The 27,063-nt window shown below is 52.2% G+C and overlaps 6 protein-coding genes across 6 annotated transcripts; 3 read left to right on the forward strand and 3 right to left on the reverse strand.

Moving 5' to 3' along the window:
• Positions 1-726: 726 nt before the first annotated feature.
• Positions 727-1,875, forward strand: PG998_006107 (RTA1 like protein-domain-containing protein; the record flags this gene model as incomplete). The annotated part of the gene is made up of 3 exons (XM_066872925.1): positions 727-845; positions 907-1,053; positions 1,152-1,875. The coding sequence occupies 3 exons, from the start codon at positions 727-729 to the stop codon at positions 1,873-1,875; spliced, it is 990 nt and encodes a 329-aa protein (XP_066733022.1).
• A 2,708-nt stretch (positions 1,876-4,583) lies between these two features.
• On the forward strand, positions 4,584-5,855 carry PG998_006108 (uncharacterized protein; the record flags this gene model as incomplete). The annotated part of the gene is made up of 2 exons (XM_066872926.1): positions 4,584-5,291; positions 5,412-5,855. 2 exons carry the CDS (start codon positions 4,584-4,586, stop codon positions 5,853-5,855), a joined length of 1,152 nt encoding a protein of 383 aa, XP_066733023.1.
• Positions 5,856-12,640: 6,785 nt separating this feature from the next.
• On the reverse strand, positions 12,641-16,025 carry PG998_006109 (P-loop containing nucleoside triphosphate hydrolase protein; the record flags this gene model as incomplete). The annotated part of the gene is made up of 3 exons (XM_066872927.1): positions 12,641-13,948; positions 14,024-14,401; positions 14,466-16,025. The coding sequence occupies 3 exons, from the start codon at positions 16,023-16,025 to the stop codon at positions 12,641-12,643; spliced, it is 3,246 nt and encodes a 1,081-aa protein (XP_066733024.1).
• Positions 16,026-16,550: 525 nt separating this feature from the next.
• On the reverse strand, positions 16,551-16,799 carry PG998_006110 (uncharacterized protein; the record flags this gene model as incomplete). Its single annotated transcript, XM_066872928.1, has 1 exon — positions 16,551-16,799. One exon carries the CDS (start codon positions 16,797-16,799, stop codon positions 16,551-16,553), a length of 249 nt encoding a protein of 82 aa, XP_066733025.1.
• Positions 16,800-18,471: 1,672 nt separating this feature from the next.
• PG998_006111 (uncharacterized protein) lies at positions 18,472-20,079 on the reverse strand (the record flags this gene model as incomplete). The annotated part of the gene is made up of 3 exons (XM_066872929.1): positions 18,472-19,114; positions 19,177-19,643; positions 19,714-20,079. The coding sequence occupies 3 exons, from the start codon at positions 20,077-20,079 to the stop codon at positions 18,472-18,474; spliced, it is 1,476 nt and encodes a 491-aa protein (XP_066733026.1).
• Positions 20,080-22,565: 2,486 nt separating this feature from the next.
• On the forward strand, positions 22,566-26,172 carry PG998_006112 (armadillo-type protein; the record flags this gene model as incomplete). Its single annotated transcript, XM_066872930.1, has 6 exons — positions 22,566-22,748; positions 22,826-23,045; positions 23,115-23,290; positions 23,351-23,785; positions 23,837-25,908; positions 25,965-26,172. The coding sequence occupies 6 exons, from the start codon at positions 22,566-22,568 to the stop codon at positions 26,170-26,172; spliced, it is 3,294 nt and encodes a 1,097-aa protein (XP_066733027.1).
• Positions 26,173-27,063: the final 891 nt, after the last annotated feature.

A 27,063-nucleotide genomic window follows, 5' to 3' on the forward strand; every position in this document is an offset into this window, starting at 1 on the left:
ATGATATGCAGAAGACGCTCGCCCGGCTGCGCGGGTCTTGTTTAGCCGGCCAATCTGCACGAGCGAGGACGGCGCCATTGACCCTCTGGACCTTGACGTTGTGTCTCCAGGAATCTAGTGGCGCAGGGAGGAAGCTACTGCAGTAGTACAGCAATTTGAGGTGAAAGTGCGTTGTCGGGACATAAGGCTTATTTGGGTTAAGTCCTATCAAGATGGCGTAGGGAAGAATCTTTTGTATAAGCAGCTTGCCCGAGTGCCACAGGCCGTTTTAATTGGGCCAGCAACGGCAACCTACTCTTCGTTGTCGGGGCATAAGGCTTATTTGGGTTAACTCATAGCAATGTTGGTGATTGGTGAGCTTGTCTCGCATTCGTCGTATTTGCTAGGATCTTTAGGGCGCGGGCAGACCAATAAGGCTGAATCGCCCGCTCTCACCAAGACCGGATCGAACTCATTGGCGTTCTTTACACGGCGTCTCTTTGGCGATGGGTGTCTTTGCGACTGGTCTCGAGAAATCGCATACATAAATGGAGGCCATGCCATCACATTGAAGGAAGGGGCACTCGTCTGTCTGTCATCGAACGCTTTGTCATACCCTGTGTATTTGATTAGAGTGGTATTGTAACACCTCTTCGACTGAACAAGCAAACATTGAAAAACAGAGGCGACTGGCTTCTTCTACTTGCCGCATAACTCATCCCCGATACGTATCCCGTGGGTTCCATCATGGAAAACGGCCGGTACGTAGACGGATCCGTGTGGTTCTTTGCGCCAAATAAAGGGGCTCCTATATTCTTCGCTATCGCCTTCTTCGCTTCGGGCTGCTGCCACCTATGGCAAACAATGTGAGCCGACGACTTAACCTTCCTTGAACACATATAGTATCTGGCTGACACTGGAATGTAGACGGTACAAGTGTTGGCGTCTGACCGGGCTGTACGTGATCTGCAGCTTCCTCTTCGTCGCCGGCTTCATCGTCCGAGAGCTTGGGGCTTTCGATTATGGGGACCTAATCAAATACATCGTCAGTATCTGTTTGGTATATGCTGCGCCGTAGGTAAACCCATATCCCAAGTTACACAACGGGTGGTGCGGAACACTAACCCGATGGCTTAGGCCGTTGTATGAGCTGGGCAATTACTACGTCCTAGGCCGGATCCTTTATTTCGTCCTTACTACTCGCCGATCCATCCTGGCCGGGTCCTCACGACATTTGCTGCGATATCCATGGTGGTCGAGGCGCTTAATGGTAACGGTGCGGCATACGCTGTGAACCAGTCGTTGCCACAGTCGCAGAGGGATACGGGTAAAGCGCTCCTCCAGGCTGCGCTCCTGATCCAGATCGCCATCGTTTTGCTCTTTGTCACCCTGGCCGTCTATTTCCACATCAAGTGCCGCCGGAACGGTATCAACTCCGCCAAGGTCAGCCAGCCGCTGGCGACGCTATATATGAGCAGCGCCATCATCACGGCGCGGACCCTCTACCGGGTGGTCGAGTACTTCGACATCGCCAACGTCGACTTCTCGAAGCCCGACTTCGACCCCATGAGCATCAGCCCCATCGTGCGGTACGAGTGGTTCTTCTACGTGTTCGAGGCGAGCCTGATGCTGACCAACAGCGTGCTGCTGAACGCGCGTCACCCGCGCCGCTGGCTGCCCAAGAGCACCAAGGTCTACCTGGCCCGGGACGGCGTGTCCGAGATCGCGGGGCCGGGGTACAAGCAGGACCGCAACTTCTTCATTACGCTCGTCGACCCGTTCGACATATATGGCATGATCAAAGGAAAGGACAGGCAAACCCGGTTTTGGGATACTGAGAGGGCCGTAGGGCAGCAGGAGGTAAAGCCCTCTTCGAACGGTGCAGCCAAACACTAGCGACAGGCCAAGTCTTATCCCCTTTGAACCGTGGTGGCGCATGATGTCACCGTGGAAACCCGGCACGATTTCAGTTCAAAGTGGTTCTTCCGGTAAACCCATAAAGTGGAGGGTTCGTCCGGCACCATCATCTTTGTACGGTCCAGCGAATTTCTCGCGCGGTTGTGATGTATGAAATCTCAAGCCAGATCCATTTGGCTCTGCAATACGATATGAGATCCTCGATGGGGAGAGGATGTCTTGAACACCTAGTTGGCAATCCATGAATAACCATGGCTGTGGCTCTGATTAGGATTGCGGCACGGGACCGGATTCGGCAGCAGGTGTGCCTTTGGTCGGGAGAACTGCGAAGAGGAATGGGGTCTCAAACGTTCCGATGAAGTTTCACGCTGGGGCAGGGTATGGGTATTATTGAACTGGGCGATGTTAAGATCCACGCTCTTTCATCTGCGGAGATGCGTAAACCGACCAGTCGGAATATGAGGTTCTTCGTTTCGGGGTACTAAGGGGGAGGACTCTCCCCAGCGATAGACACGGTCGACAATCACTTACGGGGTTTCCGGCGTATTCTCCAAACATAGCGCAGAATGTGGTTGTAGGAAGAGATAAATTGAGGCTCAATGCCGAAAGGGCCCACTATGCTGAGCATGCCTTGGCGATCCTGGAGCTGAGCAAACTGAAGATGGAATACCATTCTTCACGTTTGTTTTATGCTGATAAGCCGAATCTCATGATGCGCCGAGCTTGAATTCAGATCTGGATGGAAATAAAGTGGACAAAGTGTTGAAGCTAAAAGCCAATCAGCACGGCTCCTATGCCTTCAGGAGACTCCTATTCCAAGCAGCCAAGGTCTATATTGCCCTAGTTGACAGGAAGAGCGGATAAGTGACGTACCTAGCTTTTGAGCTTCGAGGACCGAAAGCGAGCTGGGGGTGGAACGAGATTTGATGGCCCCAACCGTCGGGGCCGAACCACCGTCTCTCTAATCCAGAAAGCCACCAGACTTTGTCCCGGGTAGTGAGGAAGCCTCCGCCGAGCGTCCAGAATTGATGATTGCTGGCGTCTATACGGACATGACGCACGCTGGGATTTGTGGTGTAGTAAACAAAACAAACGTGACTTGGTTAGCAGGCCGTAGGTAGTCTTAACGGACGCTGCTCTTTTCTATTTTTGGCCGTGCTAGGCATGTCAAATCAGTTGGCACTCCACTTTTTGACTGCTAAGGGCCCGGACTCCTGGGATTGTCCTCCTTTTCTGGAAGCCCCAAATTCATTCCAAGGCTCTAGGCAAGCTGGACAGTCCACGATAATCAGGCAAGGAAACCATTAGCCTAATGGGGTAGATTTGTTGTTCGGTATGTTTGCTGATAGTTATGGGACATTTACCATTGTTGTTGGTCAAGATAGAGAGTTGCGTTCCTCGCGAGAAAACGACAAGGAGCGGAAGACTCGATCATCATGCAATGGCACAACATATCAGAGACCGGATAAGGAAATGCTGCACGTACATATTCGCAGTGCTGTGACATTGTCGTTTCGTGGAGCGACCGACATTTACGCCTCACGTCTGAGAGCATTAAGGACACAGCCAAGTCATTCAGCCTCCAAGGAATCCCATCCTCACGCTACTGACTTCCCCCTCTGGCCAAGCCTTGTTTGGCATCTCGCATGCCTCCCACCAGATGTAGGATTGAGGTACAGTCGTTTCTTTGGTTGGGCTCGATACGCTCAATAGCTTGAGAGACTTTCCAGGGTCCCTGCTTCCAAGGAGCCTTCCAAGGAGCCGACGTAAGGGGGGAAAACGGCTTTGAGCTCAACACTAACACTGTTTGTCTATTGCGTTGCATGCAAGGCAGGCGCGCGTGGTCTGCGGCGACAAAAATAAAAGCAATATCTTCAGCAGACTGCAACACATCTATCTATCTCGCTGCTTTCCAACCTTCTTTCACCCCTCACCAAGATAGTCCTTTAGCAAAGACAGGACGGCTTTACCAAACCCAACTTGTCAATCCCCAACCTACTTTTGCAACTCTGCGTGTGGCCGTTTCGGCGTCTTGGCGGAACAAGTCTCAATTACGCTCCCAAAACCATTCAATCCTATTTCTATATTTACATGGGAGAAAACACGGAGTAAAGCGAAATCACTGCCCAAGCCGCAACGGCTCCAAAGGAAGGAAGATTAGCGGCGGTGTGCTTGCTGTTTTGGTGTTACGCTCACCACAGACCGACACGCTACACGCACTGGGACCGGGCCTAATAAACAGCAGCACCACCACTAACATACACATACATATGTGTAGTGTAACTCGCCTTAAACAACGCCCGCCCACCGGAGAATCCCAAATCGCGCTACGGACGGCACTGTCATCTGATCGGACTGCAGTACTTTCACTTTTGATTGATATTTTATTTTTACATACTGTCCTTCTGTACTATTTGCTACCCAATTTCCCGACCCGAGCAAGATCTCATTGGGTCTTCTGGCTGCCGTATTTTCCGTATGCGCAAGAGTGCCGTCAGCCATCATACATACTTTATCCATCGACTGGCCCGCCCTAAGTGGCAACCAGCTTAAGCACTAGGCACAGCATTAGCCCGCCCAGATTCACAACACACTAAGCCCTTGCATTATTTCCAGGTGCGACCACTAGGTTACATCTAACCCCTTCTCCCCCCCCTTCTTTTCCTCCCTCTTCCCCTCCGATCATTATGATCAAGACAGACCCGATAGAAGAAGCCATGAGCCCTGGAAGGAGTTTGCCGAGTGAGCGTAGCCATATGGCTAAACCGCAGATATTCGTCCACCTCGAATTCGGTGTTTCATGGTCCCAGCGCCATACCCCAAGGACACACGCCGTCACTTATACGTCGCGCAACCTGCGGGACGCTCGAGACCGTGGTGCCTTCCCCCGCCAACTGCCGCCCACTAACACCAACTACCTAGCTTCCCTACAGCACCAGGAACAATGGCAAAGGGAAATTGGGGAACACCGTCATCAGGCACGCCAACATTATCAACAGCACCAGCAACACGAACAACCACAGCAATCACGTCAACAACCACAAAACCACTTGCAGCCAGTCCTATATAATAACAACACATCAGCACACCAGCAGGACCGGGAGCCGGAATGGGAATGGGCCAGAGACTCGTTGGAGCAATCACAAGAGACCGTGCCTGAGGGCCAGGGGAATCGGCGGCGGGAGTCGCGAAGTGAATCAAGAGGGTTATCACATGGACGGGGAAGCTCGGCACCGCCGCCATTCAGTGACAGCCCATGGGATGCCACGCCCGGCGCATCCTTATTCCCCCACCACAGGCGACAGAGACATCAACAGCAGTACATACGTCACATACCCGGCAGAACCGGCCGCAAGAAGAGCCACGCATCTGGAAACCCTTACCTGAGGCACCTGGTCGGTTCCGACTCGGGGAGGATGGCCTGCCTTGGTCTGCCTTTGCCTGGCCGATAGATCCCCATGGGCCCGAGGAGGATCCCGGCGAGTCAACATACGCAAACCAACTCTCACCCGTAGAGAGGAGCTCTCGGCGCTCGCGGGCGGGAGGACCCGGCCAAGGCCATGGAACTCGAGTCACTGTCGGCGGCCATGATGACGGTCGACAACGGCTTCGAGAGCCAGTGGTGGTACCAGGGCCCGCGAGAGCCCGTGCCGCGGCTTTCGAGAGACCAGGAGGAGCCACATCGTCTCAGCATGGCGGATGCGCAACTCCTCTCCGCCGCCGAACCCATGTCTGGCATCATGCCGCCGCCCGAGGGCTGGTATGCCCCGGTATCTCCCGCCGCCGGCAACTACGAACGGCCATTCGCCTACAATGGAAACGGAACGATCGGGACGTCGGCCGAGTCAATGAACGATATCGTTTCCCCTATTTCTACTCTTTCTGCGTCGCCACAGCAATACCGACCCTTACACAGGACACTCACGACGAGGTCGGAGGAGTTGTTCTTTGGTCGTTGATTTGTACATTTATTTAAACGGTCATGATAACGAACAAGAGACATACATATACCCATGGAATCCAAAACGACGAGAGTGAATCAGTCAAGTCCGGGTCGGACCCTTTCGGGCTGCGAAACCAAACAGACAGAATGCCACTATCTCGGAATATCTACTTTACACATTCGCTCACACGCATACGTGGAGCGATGTACTTGAGTGCCTTGCGGTACTGCGAGCACGACTTGTTCAATAACATTGTTTGGGAGTTGGGAGTTGGGCATTGGGGCGAATGGCATTTAGAAGGCAATATCCTACATAGGAGGAATATTTTGGGCTAATATCAAAGGCAGTTGCTGTTGACAGGAGCACTACTACTCGTGTGCTTCACATTCTATAACCCCCTCCTTCTTTTTCTTCTCCCTTGACTACTCGTTCTACTGCGAGACCTGTTCACTTTTTGTGTGTGTGCACAACATGTGGCAGAGCGGCGATCAGCGGCCGTGTGATATGTATGCGCGAGCCCGCATTCGATCAGCAAACCCCATCTTGCCACTGCTAAATATGGAAAGTTTTCTTGTCCACCCAACCCACATATCGGCCCCCCCTTGCTGCATGACCGGCCGGCGGTTGCTGGCCGATTGAGTTCGCGGGTAGAGAGGCCGGCGGGGCGGCTGCTGCAGATCAGGTCAGCCATCCCGCTACTCGCTTGTTTGCTGTTCGGTTTCGTGCGTGCTGGCAAGCAATGAGATAAACGCCTGAATGCCTAGCTGCTGCGAGATGCAGATGCCGTCAGCTGACACGGACTGATAACAGCAGCGAGTCTTTTCTCCACGATTCGCTAGGAAAGACGGTGGCCGTTTGACACTGCAGCAGTATTGGTTCATGTGAACACATGCAGATACACAGCCACTATTGCTTGGCACACAACAGCAAAAGTGCACTTTTTCCACCCCGTAACCCTGCATACAAGATACCAAACCTACTTGCATACGGGAACTACAATACGTGCTAGACGAAACCAGGGTGGGCGGTGTTGGACGCTGCGACCTCCCAGGGGGGTTTCGTATGTTTGCATTCCCCTCACCTATGGCAATTTTACGTACATAAAAAGTAGGGGTCCATCTTGACTTTGGCCTGCTGCCATGAGTACTGGCATCGCCACGATCTGGCGTGCTGGTGTGACACAAGAAGGAAAAGCACATGCATTTGATTTGATCGGATGGGCGATAATGATGCATTACCACCAATCCACTGCCGAAAGCTGCCGGGGCACCAACAGCCCAAGTACACAGCCCAGCGAGCACTGCAGCGAGTATTATCCCCCGGCCAAACGATAGCGAGAGAACCCATGGAAGTGAGCCCATTGGCCAATCACGTCAAGGCTGTATAGTACTGGCTGCTAATGCATGCACCGGGGGCATAACCCCGTATCATGTTTCTTTTTCTTTGAGTTCAGTTTACCGATTCGGTGTTGTACACTTTAAAATCATGGCCTGTCTAAGAACTAACATCACCGAATGAGAGCGGTCCTAACTGGGTTCCTCAGCACTTGAATATTTCTTTTAATTTTCGCCCCGCGGGGAGGAGGGGCTATCTTTGCTTCTTTTCAGCTCGCAGGCCCCCCCTCGCCATACAGCTAGCTAGCTTCGGCTACGCTACCCTTCCTAGAAAGAAGCGACGGACGACGTGAAGCTTTTACCCCAGACTTTTCTACCTCGCCGAAGAGTTGGTGGCTTACCTCCCATGAATTCACCTGTGTACTTGGATACCTCAAGTTCCGTACCACCCTCACGTCTCGTTTCATCAAATGGTTTCTGCAGCGTCATGGCGGCAAACTAGGCGTATTGGTGTACGTACGTGACCCCTATTTCTGCCCCTATCACCCAGCACTCCGTCCCTATTGTTTCAACATCTGTTTCGTTACAAACACAATGCTCTCCTGTCACCTCTTACTATCTGTAACGAGGCTTGTCATCTTCATCTCCTCCAGACACATGTAAGTTGGTCAACTCGCTTCTTCCGTCTGGCTGTTTCCTAGCACGATCGATGGACACGTTATGATACCCAGGAGTTTGAAGTATTCGGGATTTGAATAGATTCAATTACGATGGTCACCAGGAACACAAGGGTTACGTACGCGCACAGGGGAAAGGGGGGAGATGCCGAAAAGGCGCCGAAGACTCCTCGGCAAAGCCAGGTCGGGGTGCCGCGAATTTCGGATGTGTCAAGTTTCTTGTTTTCTCCCGCCCTCCCCCGGTTCAGTGCCCGGTCCTCCTCGGTCGGCCCTTTAGCAAAGGAGCAAGCTAGTCTCAGCTACTGCCGGCCAAACTTGCCAAATGAGGCATGGGGAATCTACAGATGACGACTTCTTGTGCCCTGTTCGTCTTTGCGAGAAGAGAAACCCTGGGTCGCAAAATCATCATACCAGACAGAACCATAATTCATCGAAATAGGGGCCGGACATGGTTGGAGAGGGAAAAGACAACAGTGCACTTCTTCTGGAATCGAAGGCGGTAGGCGGCCGGGCCCCTTGTCTGTCTAGCGCGCGCGCGAATTCCCGCCAGCGCTTTACTGGATGGAGCTGTGCCGTCTCTCGGCGCATGCTCATCTCATATTACTCCGGCCGGCTCGGCGAAGCCATCAAACGCCAAGGAAACCGTTTGACAGGGTTTGGACCCTCGTCATAGACGGAGGGCAGGGCCGCTGTCGAAGTTGGATGTTACGTTTCAGCGAGGCGGGAATGCGGACTAGATAGCTACGTACGTCTATGTATGTACGCATGTAACTCTTTTCCGGGATGTGACTATCGAGGGGATGGTAGATTCCTACCCATCAAACTGCTTGCGGCTCAACCGCCCCCTCGCCACCCCTAAGATTAAATATGCATGCCTGGCAGATTGTCACAAGGCTGTGCCATCCTTGCCGCTGCCATATCCGGACGTTGGAATTAGACGTGAGAGGCAAGCAGTGTCAAGTCAGACGGTAGACGAATGGAATGACACGTAGGTAATAATGGAGAAATAGCAAGTAATGTTACCCAGCCTTCCAGCGCCCTCACATCAAGTTAGGCAGTGCCATTATTTCGTTTCCTACTGGGTTGATTTGTTTCGTTTTAGTGTGCTGACAAGTACAGATGCTGCAAATCCCCAATCCACTCGTGGGACGACTCCCCGCACACAAGGCCAGTCTATTTTTAGCAGGGGAGGGACAGATCAGGGATAGGCCACTGCAATTGGAGATCAGCGTATGATCGACAACACCGTCGTTTCTTCCTCACTCTCCCTCACTCATCACTCACCCCACGTCAGCATCGCAATTAACAGGCAATGCTTCTATTCGCATACGTTGAAAAGTGTAGCTAGGTACTTATCTACTACGAAAACGCTGCCGCCTACCTCCTCCTCGTAGGCAACCATTCAGACGAGCTATTCGGAAATAGCCATGTTAGCCTCGCCGGTGGCAGTTACTCATCACTATCACGGCTCACATAACGGAGGAGAGGCCTCAAGAGAAAGGGCAGATGATGCCACCGCTACTGGTGCTTGAGCTATTTCGAAGCCGAAGGCGCCTTCGCTATCAGCGCTTTCGGAGCAATCTTGATATAGAAGATCATGACTCAAGGGAGTGCATCTGCCTTATCCCAATTCGGTCCCACCACGTACTTCTTGCCGACTGTGAATAGTCGTGTAGATTGTTCACAAAGTCTCTTTCTCATGCATTGATTGGCACAATATTCGTAAGAGGCCCCGTAAGGGTCCGGCCGTTTCGGGGATTCTGCGCGTATTCCCATGGGAAGATTAGGTAGGCTGTGCAAACACACACAAACGGCCAGCAGCCGAGCAGCTATGATACAAACGCCACAGTCCCGTCAGCACTATATGCGTGATGAAGTCCTGTAGATGTCTAAGACATTCCAATGGCAATTTCGCGGGTTAGCTCTTCCATTCATGTCACCGAGTAAGTGTGAGTTCTTCGTCACGACATATGTAGCCATTGTGAGAAGTGCCTACAGACCTTGGTTGGTACACCAGTAGTTTTAGTAAGTCAAAGCGAGCTAGTCGTTCTTCCTCTATAAATAGAACGATGTCCGTCTGCTCAGACCGCTCTGATAAGACCCCGTGGCTACTCTACTTGTGTGCAGGGACTACATTCTCTCCCCTTCCCCTCTCCTACGTGGACGATCTTACGACGAGGGAGTGGCAGACTACATACGGGCTACAATTTTCCTTTTGGCGCGTCACCGACTTGCATGCGCAACAGCCATGTATGACGTGTAAGAGGAGGACACAGTCTTGCGAGGGGGAAGAAGACGTGGCTGCGTGATCTGGAAATGGCTCGACTCGTGGAGCAGATCTCACACACATCCAGGCACCTCCCACGAAGTCTAACTCGGCCGTTGGCCACTGGCAGCTCGGACTGGAGCTTGCTCCGCCCCAATTCGCAATCTAAAGTCGTAAAAGCACCAATTCGCTTTTCTATAAGTGAATGCTATTGCCGATATGCAGGTAGCTCCCATCCTTCCGATAAGAGACCCTGGCAGAGTCATCGCGGGGGGTTAGCTGGCGGTTACTCATCTCGCCTGCAAGATGACCCCCTGCCAGATCTAGGCCATGCCATTACTACTTCGAGGCAACAAGAGATACATTCATAGGCAGCTGTAATCCAGAAACACTGTAGTAATATCCTTGGGCAAGAATGGATATCACGGGTATCCACCAGGCTGGATCATCCTGCAGTCGCAAGGGGTCCACACCACACGGCAGACGAAGTTGATAAGCTGTCAGGTATGCTCCCCTCATTATTTCGAGCTAACTTGGTGTTGAAAAGCCAATGGCGGTGTCCCTCTTGGATCGTACCGCGGCTCTAGGGCTCGTTAAATCGTTCCGCTATGGTGTGTAGGTACTGTGACATGCCAACGAGCTTCTCCACCAGGAAGTTCAACGGTCCAACTGCGTAAACTCGAGCCTAATACAAATAGTCGTCAGTAAATTACCTTCTTTGCCGCCATTGCCGGTTTCAACTGTGATGAGAACCAACAGGACTCGAAGCCAGGTCACCACCTTATACGTCTTTGGGTGTAGCTCATTGCTCTGTTTGGGGTCCGAGCCATGTAGATACCGCTTTTGCGCGGTAACAGTAGCCTGATCTCCACGAGTAAGACACGGAAGGCATCTTGCTTTAAATATAGGAATGAATTTGGCGATCTCTTTCCAAGGGCCGGTAATGTAGCGATCGTGGATCCGTAAACTTGGTGTAGGTGGGTTTGGTCGATCATGGACCTCAGGACGTGGACATGTCTCCGAGGACGCCTTGGAGCTCATCAAGGACTTTTATTGCGATGCTCTCATCATCGAAACTGCTGAGCGCAGGCTGGGTCTCAATCAAGGGACTTGCTTGTGTTAGCACTCAGGAATCCTACCGCGCCCAGTGACTATGCGTGTACGAGTCACCTAGTCTTCGGGCGAGGCACAACTAGAAAACGCCTAAAACGAAGATCTACATGCATCCGTATAATTGAACGCTCCGGTGTATCTAATGACTTGATATTGATTCGGTTCTCCTGCGTGTCTCTACTACAGCCCCTTTTCCGCGTAACCAATCAATATATCTTGCCACCACAAGCACATGGAGGCTAGCCTGGCCAAGGACGATCTTGCAGTAAATAGTTTACGGTGGTTATTTCTAGACATCTTGCCTGTACCCCATGCATCACGGCATCGATATGTGTATGCGGGCGCTCATCGGCGCGACGACCAGCCGCCTCCTGTCTCATCTCGGTTCTGGCCCATGATGCTGATGGGGTCCAGCACTTCATTGCGTAGATATACATTAAAAAACATAGGCAGAAGCCGTCAAATATTAGCATACGGCATTTGATTTCTAAAATCGGATCCATTTGGTGCTTCGCTATTTGCAGGACTGATTGTCATCGCCGCTTTTCATTGCACACCAGGTGGGCATGCACTCGGATATTGACTGTCGGTGTGAACTGGCTGAATGTTATTTGAACAAGCAACTCCCGTCATGAAAGTGCAATTCCTATTTTTAGTCGCGATTGAGAGACGATGGGCTTGGCTTCTTGTACTAATGCTGCCTAGTCTGACTGGCTCCCAGCCTCCCCTGATGGACACCAATATACGCCGTACTGTTGGATGATAACGGTATTGCTGCAACCAGAAGTGAAATCAGTGGATTTCCTTGGAACATGAAAACAAATCTGCGGTTATATGCTGTGCTGTTAAGCTCTGGGTGGTTCGGTGGCCGGCCGCGTACGCATACAGAATGAGTGGCTGGGGGGCACCAGTCAGCCAGTGAATGACCCAAGACGGAAAATTTCCCAGCCTGAAAGGAGGATTTGGGGGAATTGAGGGCGAAGGCTTTCGAAAAGACATTATATAGTGAACCAGACCAAGTCTTCAGACATAGCCTGGCCGAGTGCAAGTGTTATTCCAACAGACAGTCAACTGACTACATTATGAGTAGTTACGTAACAGTAGCGATATGTGCTACAAACGGTCGTCCTTCATTCAATCATTGACCTATCCGTATTTGCTTGGATGGGGTCTCAGATTAAATAGGGAAGCCTACTTGGTATCTAATGTGAAGTTCAATTAGCAAAAGCTGGCAGCACCTCCTTTCTTGCGGAGATAATTTACAAACGTAGAAGATAAATTGCAAAACCTAGTAGACCATGAAAACCAGACATTATTGCGACCTACTCGCCCTGTTAATGCCACTTACTTAGCCCTATCCCTTTTGTCAAAGCAGGTTCCAAATGTCAAAAGTCATGATTACCCTGGGACTCACTGTCGTCGCGGCAATTCTTGCAGAGGTGGGAGGAGACTCTCTTGTCGCCATGTCTTCCGGCCTCTTTCAAGCGCCTTGCTATTGCTATCTCTCAAGTCCTCGTAAGACGCCGGAGCCTGCTTTTCATGAAGGCTCGCTCGGTACTCCTGCAGCTTGACCGCCTGTCGTAGGACCGATTCGACAAGCTCCATATGTAGCATCTCCCCGCGGAACCGTGCGATGCGCAGCGCTTGCGCGACAACATTGCGGATTTCGCGGCCGTTGAGATCGACGATCGCGAGCTTCTGTTCTGCCTCGGGAGACAGCAGGTACGGTTCTACCATAGAGGCTGGCAATGCTTCCGCTGCCCCCGCTGCCTTTCCCATGTATTCATGGTGGCCGTCCATGTCGCTCCTACGCGAGGCGACGGCCAATGCGTCGTGCCAGATCCTCCGACGGCCCTCAGCATCGAGCGCGGGGAAGTAGACGGCGAGATGGACGCGAGAGAAGAGGGCGTCGTCGAGGATGCCGACGCGGGACGATTCAAGGACCACGATGCCCCCAAAGCTGCCGAGAAGCTTCACCAGGGCCATGGTCATGGCGCGGCGTGGAACCTCGTGCTGCATATAACTGCCTGCTGTCCGATTCCCGCTGCCGCCGCCGCCGCCGCCGGCCGTGGCGTCGGCATCCTCGAGCACGAGAATACAGTCCCATCGTTGGGCAAGGGCGAGTGCCGCCTCCATGTTGTGCTGCACGGCCTCTGCCGATACCCCCGTCGCGAAGGGCGTCATGTGGTAAAGCGGCTTCCGCGTGCGCTCGGAGATGCAGCTGGTCGCGAAAGATTTGCCTGTGCCCGCCCCACCGTGGAACAAGTACACAGATCCTCCTCGGCCATCGCCAGCCGATAGTGTTTTCATCTGGGGCGATCCCTCATTTTCTGGTCTTTCTTGGCCGGTTTTCTGTAAGGTGGTTGTTGCTGTCACTAATTCTGATGATGCACTTTGGACCGAGCCCAGGAGCAGCTCCTTCTCCTTCGTGTCGAGGATGAGACTGTCAAAGGCATTATTATTCCACTCCACCTCCCGGAGGTTCGCAACGTAGAGATGTCGCCATTCGTGCGTCTGCAGATCGAAACCGTACACGGTGGGCTGCAGGAGCGGCAGATCGCGCGAAGTCAGTACCTCCGGGATTCTTGGGCAACCCTTATGGATGTTGTGATGTTGTCGTTTAGACAGCAGCTGTAGCTGACTGTCTGGGTTATGTTCATTGTTTTGACCATGATGCTGCCAATATAAACTGGGGTCGATGATCGAACGAAGATTATCCTAATATTGTAGCAAGGAGTCAGCATGAGCACCAAAGCTCGTACAAACGCATGTGGCATGTGTATCTCAACTTACCACCCAGATGGTAGAGCCCACTTCTGTCCCTGAATAGCATACCCAGCGATATCGCAAGTTAAATTGGTCTTCCGAGATGCCTGTAAGTTTCTTGCTTCTATCTACTAACGCTCTTTCGGTGATCTGCGGATCGTAACGTAACGGCAAGACGGGCAGTTCCTTGATCGCAACCTCGGAATCTGGATCATCAAAAGCGCCCATCGTGATCGTCAAATCTTTCTGGAGTAGTACGAAATGGGCTTGGAGGGCCACGTAGTATACCCTGAGGGTCATTTCGGCCGCGTCAGCTGCCTCAGTCCATCGTCCGTCAACGACCCTGTATGCTTGGCAGCGTTGAATGCTATCGGTATGTTTCTGGATCACAACATCGTCAGGCGCCTTTCAATTGTTAGCTCATTGTGTACTGGTCGCTATTACGATATGCAGAACCATCCTAGCTTACAAAGAGGTACTTGATAGTATTCCACGTGATAGCACATCTCGATAGCAGCTCGTCTACCCTTTGGTACTCTTCGGAGGTTGCGTCACTCAAAAATCCAACAAGTTCCTTTACTAATGTTGCCATTATCGTGTCCTGGAGGCCCAAAATTTCGCTCTCTAGTATCTTCCTTGAATGGTAAAACCAGTAGAATGGCCATTGTAGCTCCGCCTGTGGTATAAAGTCGGCCATTTTCAGGCTGGGCAACCGAGCAGCCAAATATCTCATGGCGGCGCAAAGCTCTTCCGAGACCAAGTAGATTGATTGGCCATTGGATACAGCCTCGGGTGTGTTATTCACGCGGGTGGCTTGTTCGTCAAGTTCGTGTCGGCACTGATATTCTTGAAAGACGACGAAGCGAAGCTGTCTGTTCTGACCTAGGTATGTGTCCAATTCCCGGATGAGCCTCTTACCACACAGGTGTAGCGTTTTTGGTTCGTGCAGGGGGTGGTACTCATCCAGAACCATCCACTGGTTGGAGGTGCTACACTCAGTGCTGTAATCTGGGACGTCTAGATAAATAGCGGGGGAACAGAAGTCGCAATTCACTCTATGCAGTATTTGGAAATTGGCGGCGGTGATCCTCTTAGAATCGGAATCAGGAGAGGGTGAAGACGAAAGCGAGTGCACACGCGACAGAGCTTCCCAGTCCTCGTCGGATATCTCTGAACGTTCCTCGGTCCGTGAGTAAGTTATGGCATTGCTGCCGTCGCTTCCCGGGTCCTCTCCCATGAGCGACGAAGATCTTCTTCGCGAGGCGGCTCCCTGCGCAAACGAGAAATGGCCTCTTCGGGATAAAATCGAGAACCTGTCTCGCACACTCCACAGCCGGAGGCTTGCCGCGTCAGACACCGGGTCCAACCGCCCAACGCGCGCCTCCTCGATGGACTCGAGTACAGGGATTTCCCGGATGGACTCGACCTCCTGCCGGATGAGCTCGCGCTGCCGGTGCTCGAGGTGCAGGCCCTCAGTGAGCCCCTCGAGGTCCTCGATGAGATCCCGCAGGTGCTGGACGAGTTCGGCGAACTTGTCTTTGTCCATGATGGCCCAGCGGGCCTTGGTCCAGATGTTGGCTTGCTTCTGGGTGGACTTGGTCTTCTCCCGGACCTTGGCGAGCCTCTGGGCGAGCGCGTTCATGGCGGACTGGCCCAGTAAAGGCCAAGTGTTGAGGGAGTGTATCGACACATTTGGCGTGGGCTCGGCTCCAGCTTGGTCGGCGTCGCGCAGGCCGTACTTGCGCTTTAGCTTGTCGCCGTCCCTCAAAAGCCCGATTAAGTGCAAGAGAGACGTCTCTATGGCATCGCGGACTTCTTTGTTTTCGTCTATCTGTCTGTCATAACCGTTGGGATCCGTAAAGCCGCATGCTCTTCCCCATGCCACGAGGCGAATCCGCTGGTTGATGAACTTGGTTTCCAGCAGGTGGTACTCTTGGCCGAGATATCGACCGCTTTGGACGAGCTCGAAGTAGTCGACGCATGTAGTGAACAAGCTGGCGATTCCGAGAGCAAACCCAATTGGCTCCATTTTGCCTCTTATTTGGAAGAGTAATGAGACAGGCGGTAGACCAAGATCAAGGGTCATACAGGGACATGATGGACCGATCGAGTGGAAGATGAAGAAGAAGGCCGAGAAGACATGACTAGAACACATGTATCTAGGCTTCGATAAAGCGATTTGATAAGGGGGGGCATGAATCAGTTACGAGTCGACTTGCGACGAGACGCCTATGTAGCTCTGTCCCGGGGCCAAGGGCAGTATTACCAAAGCCAAACCCTCAGTCAATCTCCATTTCCATAGCGTCTCTAATGCAACCAATCATATTTGCATCTATGCGGCTTCTATGATTATGATTTTCTGTAGTCGAAAACCAACATACGCAGTGACGTCTACCGAGACTGTCTGCGACTGGGCTATTGGGCAACTCTTTCATGATCAAACGGCTTGCGGCTATGGACGACACAGCTGCTCACAGTTCAGGTCAGTTTTGTCTTTTCTTTCCATTCCGTATTTGGCTTCCGGCTATCATCATCTTCTCACTTACACTGGCCACTAGAAGTGGATGCTCCTATCACGGAGATCCTTCTGCGCCTGCGTCACGATGACATTCACCGACTCTCCCAGCCCGTCGCCGATGATCTCGATGTACATGCCGAGCTTCTTGTCGCGCTCGATGCGGGGCCAGGGGTTGCCTATGAACTTGTATTTGGCTTCGACGATGTCCACGAACCCTGCCTCGGCGAGGTAGTCTTTGTACTTGCGAGCGACTTCGACAACGCGCGCCTTCGCTGCCGCGCTCATGTTGGCCAGGTGGCTTCATTTGTGGATGCCGGTGCCCAGGTGGGATCAGTCATCAGAGTCGATGTTGAACAGCAGGCTTTGGTACTCCATCCAGCCGCCGGGTTTCAGGTTGTCATAGGCTTGCCGCAGGACATCACGATGGATGTTGAAACAGGTAAACATCAACCTGGAATGCTACAAGACACAGTCAATACATAGGTAATTAGAGATTTTCAGGAGGTCATTGTCACTTTTAGATGCTGTACCTGCTCCTCCTGCCCGTTGAAGGGATTTGCCGGCCTGCATTGACATAACCGGCGTAAGCGCCGCCGCCTCCGCTGATTTCATTGCTTGCCTGTCCGGTAAGCTGCGACACTCGCACCGAATGTGCTTCAGCCCTCGTTGGCGGTACCAGATGAGTGCTGAGTGTTTTGCTAGTCGAGCAGCGGAATATAACGCTGCGTACGTTGTGAGATTTCCTTCTATTGGTCTTAGTCTTCAAGCCCAGTAGCAATTGGACATATACAAAGTGACTTACAGTCTTGACAACAAAGCCCGATTTCCTAGTCAGGAGGTACTCTTTACTTTTAGCCTCGATCATATACTACGAATCGGAAGTTATTACCTGCCAGTCTATGGAAACAGGCTAGATACCCCCGACTTTCTTGTTCCCTTGGCGCACCTCTACCCACTGCGGGACTTTTATCATAGACTGAAGGTTGAAACCTATTATTCACTGCATTGAAAGGAACTCAACAAGTTCAACCCGGTGCCAGCTAATAAACTAGGCTTTCTATCACACTAAGCATCATGTTAACGAACTCACCTGTCTCCGCCGGCCTTTCTGAAGACCCACTTGATGGCATGGTGGGTGAGGTCATTGCCACGAATGAGGTTTCTCAAGCGCTGCTTTCAGTGTATATATACGCTTGCTTTTAAAGGCTCGCGAACATTGCTCATTGCCTATAGTTATATAGACCAGAGTAAGTACCTAGCTTAATTTAATATATATATCAACATTACTTGTAGATCAACTATATCCAAAAGGTAAGTATAAAAAAGAGAGGTCTGCCTGGGGGTCGAACCCAGAATCTCCTGATAGCGACTCTAGATCGTAGTCAGACGCCTTGCCATTGGGCCAACAGACCTTACTCGAAGTTTTCATGTTTAAGTGACATAAATTTCTCTTATGAAAAAGTATATCAAATCTCTTTGTACAGTAAACTCCAAATCGTGACTAATTCCAAAAAGTGCTTGTATATTGCAAATGACTTCTTTCACTTGATAGACACGAAGTCTTTTGGCAGATGTTACGCTGCGAATAGTTGGAAGATGAGAATTTTGTCGCGGACTTGATCTCCAGAACGCCCCCGCGCATGTCAAAAACTATTCGACTCCATATGCCTCAACGCCAATAAAACCTTGACTCGTAAGTATCGTGATCCTACCTCTTTCTGGAGGTGATTTCCTTTCAACTCGACTGCCGAGCAAAAGAGCTCGGTCTCTGGCTCGGCAATTGCATAACTCTTCCTCAAGGCCACTGCTGCAATTAGGCCCCTTACCCCCCAAGTTTAAATACACCGCAGTCGTAAAGATGTATCTATGTATTATATACCCCGGTTTTGGCTGCAAACGAGGTTCCTCCTCTACGCACCCAAACTATTCTTCTACCGTGGCCAGGCAGCCCGCATTACTACCTTCGTATATCGATGCTTGAACGCGAGGCATCCAATGACGGTCGAATAGAGCTGCTGGAGCTCCGTCGTCTCCGAGCGCGCTGTTCGCTAGGATCGGTGGGGTTCAGGCCGGACGTTCGCGCGAAGAGGTTAAGGATATCCGTCAGCGTCACCACGCCTGTCAGGCGCCCGGATAGGTTGTTGGGTCCGGAAAGAGAGGTGGTCGGCACTGAGGGAAAATGGGTCTGCGCACCGATGGCTGACACTGAGCTGTTTCTTGACTCCGGCACGTGTACTTGAGGGCTTAGTAGCGGCGTGGCTGGTGCCGAGGGAGAGGGGGAAGCCGACTCGACCACCCACATCCGGTGAGATTTGGTGGCAACCAGCTTCGCAACGGTGTGCGCGAGCGTCGAGTAGGGGTTCACGTAGAACACGGGAAATGAGTCCTTGCCTTGCTCCATGCCGCGCTCGTTCAGAATCACCGAAACGAAGTGCATGCACGTGTTCTGCAACAATGGGAGACTCGCCGCATTTGTGAGCAGTCGCACATCGATGGTGGAGATGTTGCCCACGACGTTAGACTTGTTGTCTACCACCGCTACACTTGACAAGCCCTCGTTGTTCATGAGCGTGAGGGCATCTGCCAACGGACTATCGGCGCTGTTTCCCCCAACGGTGGTCAGCTAAAGACTTTGGCACCGTCTATATAAAAAGGAACCTACCTGACGGCAACAATATGTTGGGACCCAACACCGAGGTCCTTCAGGATTAGAGGGTAGAGCTCGTCAATAGCGCGGAAGTTGACACCCTCATTCCAGAAGAACTCTACGAGCGTCAGCTGGCTCAAAACGCCAATGACTTCGCCAGCATTATTTGTGACAAGGAATCGGTGGATACCGCTGCCAAACACCTCGATAACCTTGGCCAGGTTGGCGTCCCCGTGCATCATGACTAGCGATTCCTTCCGGCAGAGTGGCTGGATGTCCCGGAGCGGGATGGTTTCATGGGCTTGGGCTTTCTTGGCGAGGGTGTCGAACAGAGGAACGAGCTCTTCGCTAGGATTCCCTAAGCCAACGACGACGAGTAGGTACGCATTCAGGTCGTTGCAATCGAATGTTGAGATAGGTGTTGTCGAGTCCGCGTTCTCTTTGATCAGAACGACATTGCTTGCGGTGTTTTTCAGTAGCACCTTTCATCTTTTGTTAGAAAACCTCATCACCCCGTCGAACGGCTATCGCAGTGATCGATTCTATACATACCATAGTGGCCTCCTCCACACTCGTATCCATTGTCACCCATTTCACATCATCGTTCGAAGCGAGTTCGCCGACAGCTATATCTCGCCAGTCTCTTCCGGCGAATCGGGGGTTGTGGGCCTTATTGGTGGGTGGATGGTTCAGGAGGTCCTGAATAGCGGCTTGGGTCAGGGACGGGTGTCTCTGCGATCGAGGGGATGGAGGCAGCCCCCGCAGATTCTCGGCCAAACTGTGTCGGTGGGCATGGCCGTGGCTATTCATTCGGTGGACGCTCGAGGAGGAATGAGATCGCGAGGGCTGCGTGGGAGGCGAGATGCTCATCTCCTTGGCGGAGTCGACGACGGCGGAGGTTGAGTTGACTGGCTCCATCTCGACTGGGGTCTGTTGGATAAGAATTCGGTGCTCGAATGGTCGGTCGGTAAGCGGGTTGCGCAGCACACTAAGTATGCGCACGTCGTCTTGATCTGCAAAGGGCGATGGTGCACTGCTCGACTGCGTAAGACGAGGCTGGGTGATAGGATAAGCTGGGTAGGGTCGCAGCTCTGAAAGTGACTCGGACCCAAGTTGAGTAGGCCACGTAGAAAAAGCAAGCAGCAACAGCAACACCTGGCTATGCTAAAACAATCGGGATAGTTCGTATATTTGGTCTGAAGGAAACATCCGACGAGATCTTAGTGCTAGGTATGCAATGTACTCTGGGGGTAACAGAGCTGGGGGAGTGAACCGGGTCGTTTATTCAGTTCGGGGCGTGCCTGGTGTTGTTCGGCTTCGGTGACTACGACTGGGGTTGTAGGTGGGGGTATCGGTCGGTGGGCTTGATAATCATGATGGCTTGGTAGGTTCCGCGGCGAAGCTTTTATGTAAAACCGACCGGAAGAATGCCTCTTGTGGGCATGAGAATTATTCAATATCCTAAGTAGGTGGCAACCTGTGTCCGGCAAGCTAAGGATGGGTTGCGATGCCAGATTCAATTGCGATCTTTGGTGTTGGATTTCCCCTCAATAACAATCAGCACGGATGTCAGCTCTGGGGAAAGAGCTGGCTGGGACTGGCCGGCCGGTAGTGGTGAAGGCAAGCCATTGCAATTTCGTCACCCAGATGTCATTTGTCTCTCTAGTTTGGAGGGGGGAGAGGGGAAGGGGGTCGGAATATGCCGCCCTCATAATCTAAAAAGGCACGGGACCCAAGGTGCTGCTTGCTTCAGTCATCTCACTGTGGCTACACTGACTGTAGACAACATGACGATGATGATGAACAGTGGCATGAACCGGTCTGGTGACAGCAATTGTCAAGAAAAAAAACAGAAGCCCCAAATTGGCTCATAGTACAATCCTAGAAGGCAATAGCCCGGGAATATATACTTTCTTCAGGTGGTGATATGATCTTCCACGTTCAACGAACCGTCCAAGCTCGGTAACCGGTTGCGGTTGGTTGGCTGTTGGCTGTTGGCTGCAAGGCACCTCAGCACTCAGCCCGGGGCTTGTCATCGGCATGATCTACAAAAGCCCAGTGGACGATGCCATGCCAGCCAGTGCAGCTTGACGATCCAAGCATGGAGGTTGCAGACTTATGTAAACACTGGGAGCAACGATGACCATGCAAACGTATATTGGCTTCAATGCTGCCTTTGCTTTGCACTGAAAGAAGCAAGCTAAATATTTGTACCAAAGGGCTTCTATGCCCATGTACCATTTGTGAAAAGCAACACATGTGTTATTGTCCGTCCTACGAGCCATCCTTGAGCCAAATCAATCATCGTGTAAGTGGAATGAATGTTGGATAGTTGAACCCCTCCTCAAGGCCCCAAAGCCCCCACCACCGACCGCCAGCGCAAATAAAGCAGGGATGACAGCACCAGCATATTTCCAACCAGACAACTTGCTCTACACAAGGGAGGTTGTTGTAAGTGCCTTTCCCTACTTCTTTCCGTTACCACACCTAATGCAAATTCAATTTCACTGGTAAATGAAGCTGTGTAGATACCAATTCACGCTTTTCCTAACCAACTATCTAACAACATACATGCCACGATGCCGAACGTATGGAGCCAGTATTTTGCTCAAAGGGGGCTTTTCATCCTGCTTCGTGCACAAATCAAATCCAGAGCAAATGCACGGTCGCAGGCACATGCCCAATAGTAGTTGCTACGTAGACTGGATGTCCCACAATCGACCTGCATGCTCGACGGATTGGACGGCGACGGGAGCATAATTCTCAAAATCCTTAGCCCCCATTCCAGCCCATCAAATGGATCTGGCTGGAGGGATCACAGCATCGGATAAGGAACAATAAAGAGGGGACAAGCCCATTAGATGCGGTCGATAAGGCAACCATCCTTTTAGTAGCTTGCCCAAGCACCAGTCAAATCTCCCACCAACATTTTTTCTGCCACTTGTATCAAAGTCCAGGGTAGTCGTTGTTGCTGCGTCTGTGTGGTGTTATCCATTGCTGCCAGCCAGGTTCAGGTGTTCATTTTTGGCCCAAATTGATTGGGTTTCGTCGGTGCCAGAAAAAAAAAGATTCACTTTCAATTCCTAGGCCAACCTCTAATCTTTCTCACCGGACCCCCCTTGTTTATTTCTCTCATGGTGCTGTAAATCAATACGATTTCAATAAATCCCATTCAGGTTGCGGGATCGTCTTATTCAATTCTCGCTTCGGAATTGTCCCCGCGCTTGTCCACGCTGGATGCCCCCCCTCATTTAACGCTCTGTGATCGAGGGTCCTAAAAAAATACACCCCCACCTTGGCCCAGCAGAAACAGCAACAACAACAACACAGTAACATTTTCTTCATTCTTCACAACAGCACGACATCGCGAGTTTGACTGAGTTTGACCACAGCGACCGCCCACGATGTCGATGCTACCTGCCGAAGTCCACGCAGAGCTGGCCCAGCTCCTGCAGGCTCTGCAGTCCCCAGACAACAATATCCGCTCTCAGGCCGAGGACCATCTGCAGAACAGCTGGACCGCGACGCGACCCGAGGTGTTGTTGATGGGACTGGCCGAACAGATCTCAGGCTCAACAGATGCTCCTGTAGGTCATGGCTTTTTCTCGCTACTCTACTGCTTTGTTCAGCTCCCAAGATGTAATCTGACACTGGAGACTTCCAGATACGATCCTTCGCCTCTGTCATTTTCCGAAGAATAGCCTCCAAGACACGAAAGAATGAGCAGGGCGAAACAGCCGAGATATTTGTGTCGCTGAGCCCTGTACACGCCGACGCCATCCGACAGAAGCTCCTCGAAGCCCTTACCAACGAGACCGAGCGCCACGTAAGGAATAAAGTCAGCGACGCTGTCGCTGACGTAGCACGGCAATATACCGAAAACAGTCAGTCCAACTCACATTTCCCGATGGTCAAGTATCTACGATCCTAGACCGACTCTGACTCTGTCGCAGACGATACCTGGCCTCAGATTTTGGGTAGCCTCTTCGAGCTCAGCATGGCCCCTGACGCCGGCAAGCGCGAGACGGCCTATCGTGTATTCGCGACCACTCCCGGCATAATACAGAGACAGCACGAGGTCGCCGTAATGGAGGCTTTCAGCCGAGGTTTTAAAGATGATGCCGTCGCAGTAAGTGTCTCGAGATATTTTCGCATTTTGGGAGGTTCTAACCAGACTTGCTACTCTTAGGTGCGACTAGCAGCCATGGAGGCATTCGCGTCCTTCTTCCGCAGCCTGGGCAAGAAGTCCCAGCCCAAATACTTTGCTCTCCTACCCGATGTCCTCAACATCCTCCCACCTATCAAGGACTCAAAGGAGTCCGAAGACCTGAGCAAAGCACTCCTCTCCCTGATCGACCTTGCCGAAACGTGCCCCAAGATGTTCAAGCCGCTTTTCCACAACTTGGTCATGTTCAGTGTCGGCGTTATCCAGGACAAGGAGCTGGGTGATATCACTCGCCAGAATGCCCTTGAACTGATGGCGACGTTTGCCGACTACGCCCCCTCCATGTGCCGAAAGGACTCATCCTACACCAATGATATGATCACTCAGTGCTTGAGCCTGATGACCGATCTAGGCGAGGACGACGATGACGATTCATCCGAATGGCTTACTTCGGAAGATGTGCGTGTCTTGTTCCCAATCCTTAGACATGTCGGCTAACCAATTTCCCAGTTCGATTCCGAGGAGAGTGATCTGAACCATGTCGCCGGAGAGCAATGTATGGACCGTTTGGCCAACAAGCTGGGCGGCGAAACTATATTGGCCCCCACTTTCAACTGGCTTCCCAGAATGATGACCTCGATGGCTTGGAAGGACCGTCATGCGGCTCTCATGGCCATATCTGCTATCTCTGAAGGATGTCGCGAACTGATGATCAGGGAGCTCAACCAAGTTCTCGATCTCGTTGTTCCAGCATTGAAGGACCCCCACCCACGAGTGCGATGGGCGGGTTGCCAGGCTTTGGGACAGATGAGCACCGATTTTGCGCCCACCATGCAAAAGGAGTACTACGACAGGGTTCTCACGACTATTATTCCTGTCCTCAACTCGCCCGAGCCTCGCGTGCAAGCCCACGCTGCCGCGGCCCTCGTCAACTTCTGCGAGGAGGCAGAGAAGACCATACTCGAACCTTACCTCGACGACCTGCTCTCGCAGCTTTTCAACCTTCTCCAGAACGAAAAGCGCTTTGTGCAGGAACAAGCTTTGTCAACCATCGCCACCATTGCTGATGCTGCCGAGGCGGCGTTCTCGAAGTATTATGACACTTTGATGCCCCTCCTCGTCAATGTCTTGCAGCGGGAGAATGAGAAGGAGTTCCGACTTCTCCGTGCCAAGGCTATGGAGTGTGCAACTCTGATCGCCTTGGCCGTTGGCAAGGACCGGCTGGCTAACGACGCCATGACTCTGGTGAATCTTTTGGCTACCATTCAAACTAGCATCACGGATGCCGACGATCCCCAGGCTCAGTATCTCATGCACTGTTGGGGACGTATGTGCCGCGTAATGGGGCATGATTTCCTTCCATTCTTGCCAAATGTCATGCCGCCACTGGTTGAGCTTGCCAGTGCGAAGGCTGATATTCAACTTTTGGACGACGAGGATCAGGTTGAACAAATCCAGCAAGAGGAGGGGTGGGAGCTCGTACCGCTCAAGGGCAAGATGATTGGAATTCGAACCAGCACCATGGACGACAAGCACATGGCGATCGAACTGCTCGTTGTATATGCTCAAACCCTAGAGGCGGCCTTCGCGCCTTATGTCAAAGACACCATGGAGAAGATTGCGCTGCCCGGTCTCGCATTCTTTTTCCACGACCCGGTCAGATTCATCTCAGCAAAGCTGGTTCCTCAACTGCTCGGTTCTTACAAGAAGGCGTACGGGCCTACTTCGAATGAGCTCCGGGGACTCTGGGCTGCCACTGTAGACAAGCTGCTCGAGGTGCTGACGGCTGAGCCAGCTATCGATGCCTTGGCTGAAATGTACCAGTGTTTCTACGAGTCCGTCGAAGTCGTTGGAAAAGAATGTCTCACCGTACAGCACATGAACAAATTCATCGATGGTGTGCATTCAGCTATCGAAGACTACAAGGACCGTGTGGCCCAGCGCGAGGAAGATAAGGAGGGTGTTTCGGCTGAGGACGCCGAGGATGAGGCCGACGACCTCCTTCTTGCCATCGAGGATGACCAGACACTGCTCTCTGATATGAACAAGGCTTTCCACGCAATCTTCAAGAACCACGGTGCTGCATTCCTTGGTGCATGGGAACGCCTCATGAACACATATGAGAGCTTCCTCGCTTCCCCGGACCAAACGCAGCGACAATGGGGTCTTTGCATCATGGATGATGTTATTGAGTATTGCGGTGCTCAGAGCATCAATTATGCCAATTTCATCCAGAAGCCCTTGATCGACGGCTGCAAAGATTCCTCTGCAGCTATCCGACAAGCCGCAGCCTACGGCATTGGTGTTGCAGCGCACCGCGGAGGAGCTGCTTGGGCTCCGTTCCTCGGCAATTCCATCCCCTATCTGTTCCAAGTGACACAAGTACCTGATGCTCGTGGCGACGATGCTGTTTATGCGACCGAAAACGCATGTGCCGCAATCGCCAAAATCCTTCACTTCAACAACTCCAACGTTCAGAGCCCCCAAGAGGTCGTCAACCAATGGGTCAACACACTACCCGTCTGCAACGATGAAGAAGCGGCACCGTTTGCCTACGGCTATCTTGTCACTCTGATTGAGTCGTAAGTTCCCTTTGAAGCATAGGAGTAGGCACCCGTGCAACTAACACTTATCTTAGACAAAACCCCGCTGTTGGCCAAGCCGACAAGATCTTCGTCTACGTTGCTCAGGCCTTCGAGGCTGATATGCTTGGTAACGGCGAAGTGGCCCAAAAGGTGGTCCAGGCTACCAAGGCTCTTATGCAGGCCGCAGGTGTCAACGCACAGGCTTTGCTGCAGCGCTTCCCTCCCGAATCGCAGCAAACCATCATGCGTTACTTCGCGTAGAACTGACTGGCCTTGGGCGATGAGTGGTTTGGATGAGCGACTGTTGAAAAGGACTCGGGAAGGGGCAGTGCCGCACACAGTCGGGGCCAGCGACGATACAGGCTGAGCCTTGGTGCACATCCATAGATACCGGGTTCAAGTGGAGAGAGTAATGAGTTTTGCACGATATGAGGCACATTATAGGCTTCTTGATGATACCATAGCACAATTGATAATGACACGATCCCATCTCAGCCTCGTTGGGAACATTTGTTATTGGCAGGGCGCTACAAGACGTCGGAGTAGGGTGCTTGGGGGTTGATGGATGTGGGAGCGCTTCAAGGGCAGCATCTCTTATCGCATGCCCTCAGCGAACCTAAACATGTACATATATATAGTTCAATTCATACAGCTAGCCTGGAAATGAGACTTGGATTTTTCTATTCGGCCACTACGGTCTTCTAATCCTCGTGATACAACATGCTGGCTTGTGGCGGAGTCACGCCAGTTTGTTAGGCGGCCGGTTGTGCTTGTCGCTATACGTAAGAGACCCGGATCGGAGAGCGCCAACCACGCTGCCTGCGGCCAGGCAGCCGCCCGGTACAGAATCGCGAGTTAATTGCATTGGTACTTGGAGGTAGGGGCATGTATTTTTACCGCGTCAGTGCCCCTCCCCCACCACAAGAACCAAATCCTGGTGCCTGGGAAGGGCGTAATCCCTGACGACAGCAATTGCGTTCAACCCCTTTATTATATCAACTTCAACCCGATTTTGACTTGATTGAAGTCATCGGTTTCGTGACATGTCGCCCCAAGCCCACCACTGCTTCGTCATCGCTTCCGATGGGGCCAAGAAACCCTCGACGTTCCGCATGCGATCTGTGTCGTGCCTACAAGCTTCGCTGCGACCGG

The sequence above is a fragment of the Apiospora kogelbergensis genome (genome assembly GCF_038363985.1).
Source record: "Apiospora kogelbergensis strain CBS 113332 chromosome Unknown utg000003l_segment0_segment0, whole genome shotgun sequence".
Lineage (NCBI taxonomy): Eukaryota > Fungi > Ascomycota > Sordariomycetes > Amphisphaeriales > Apiosporaceae > Apiospora > Apiospora kogelbergensis.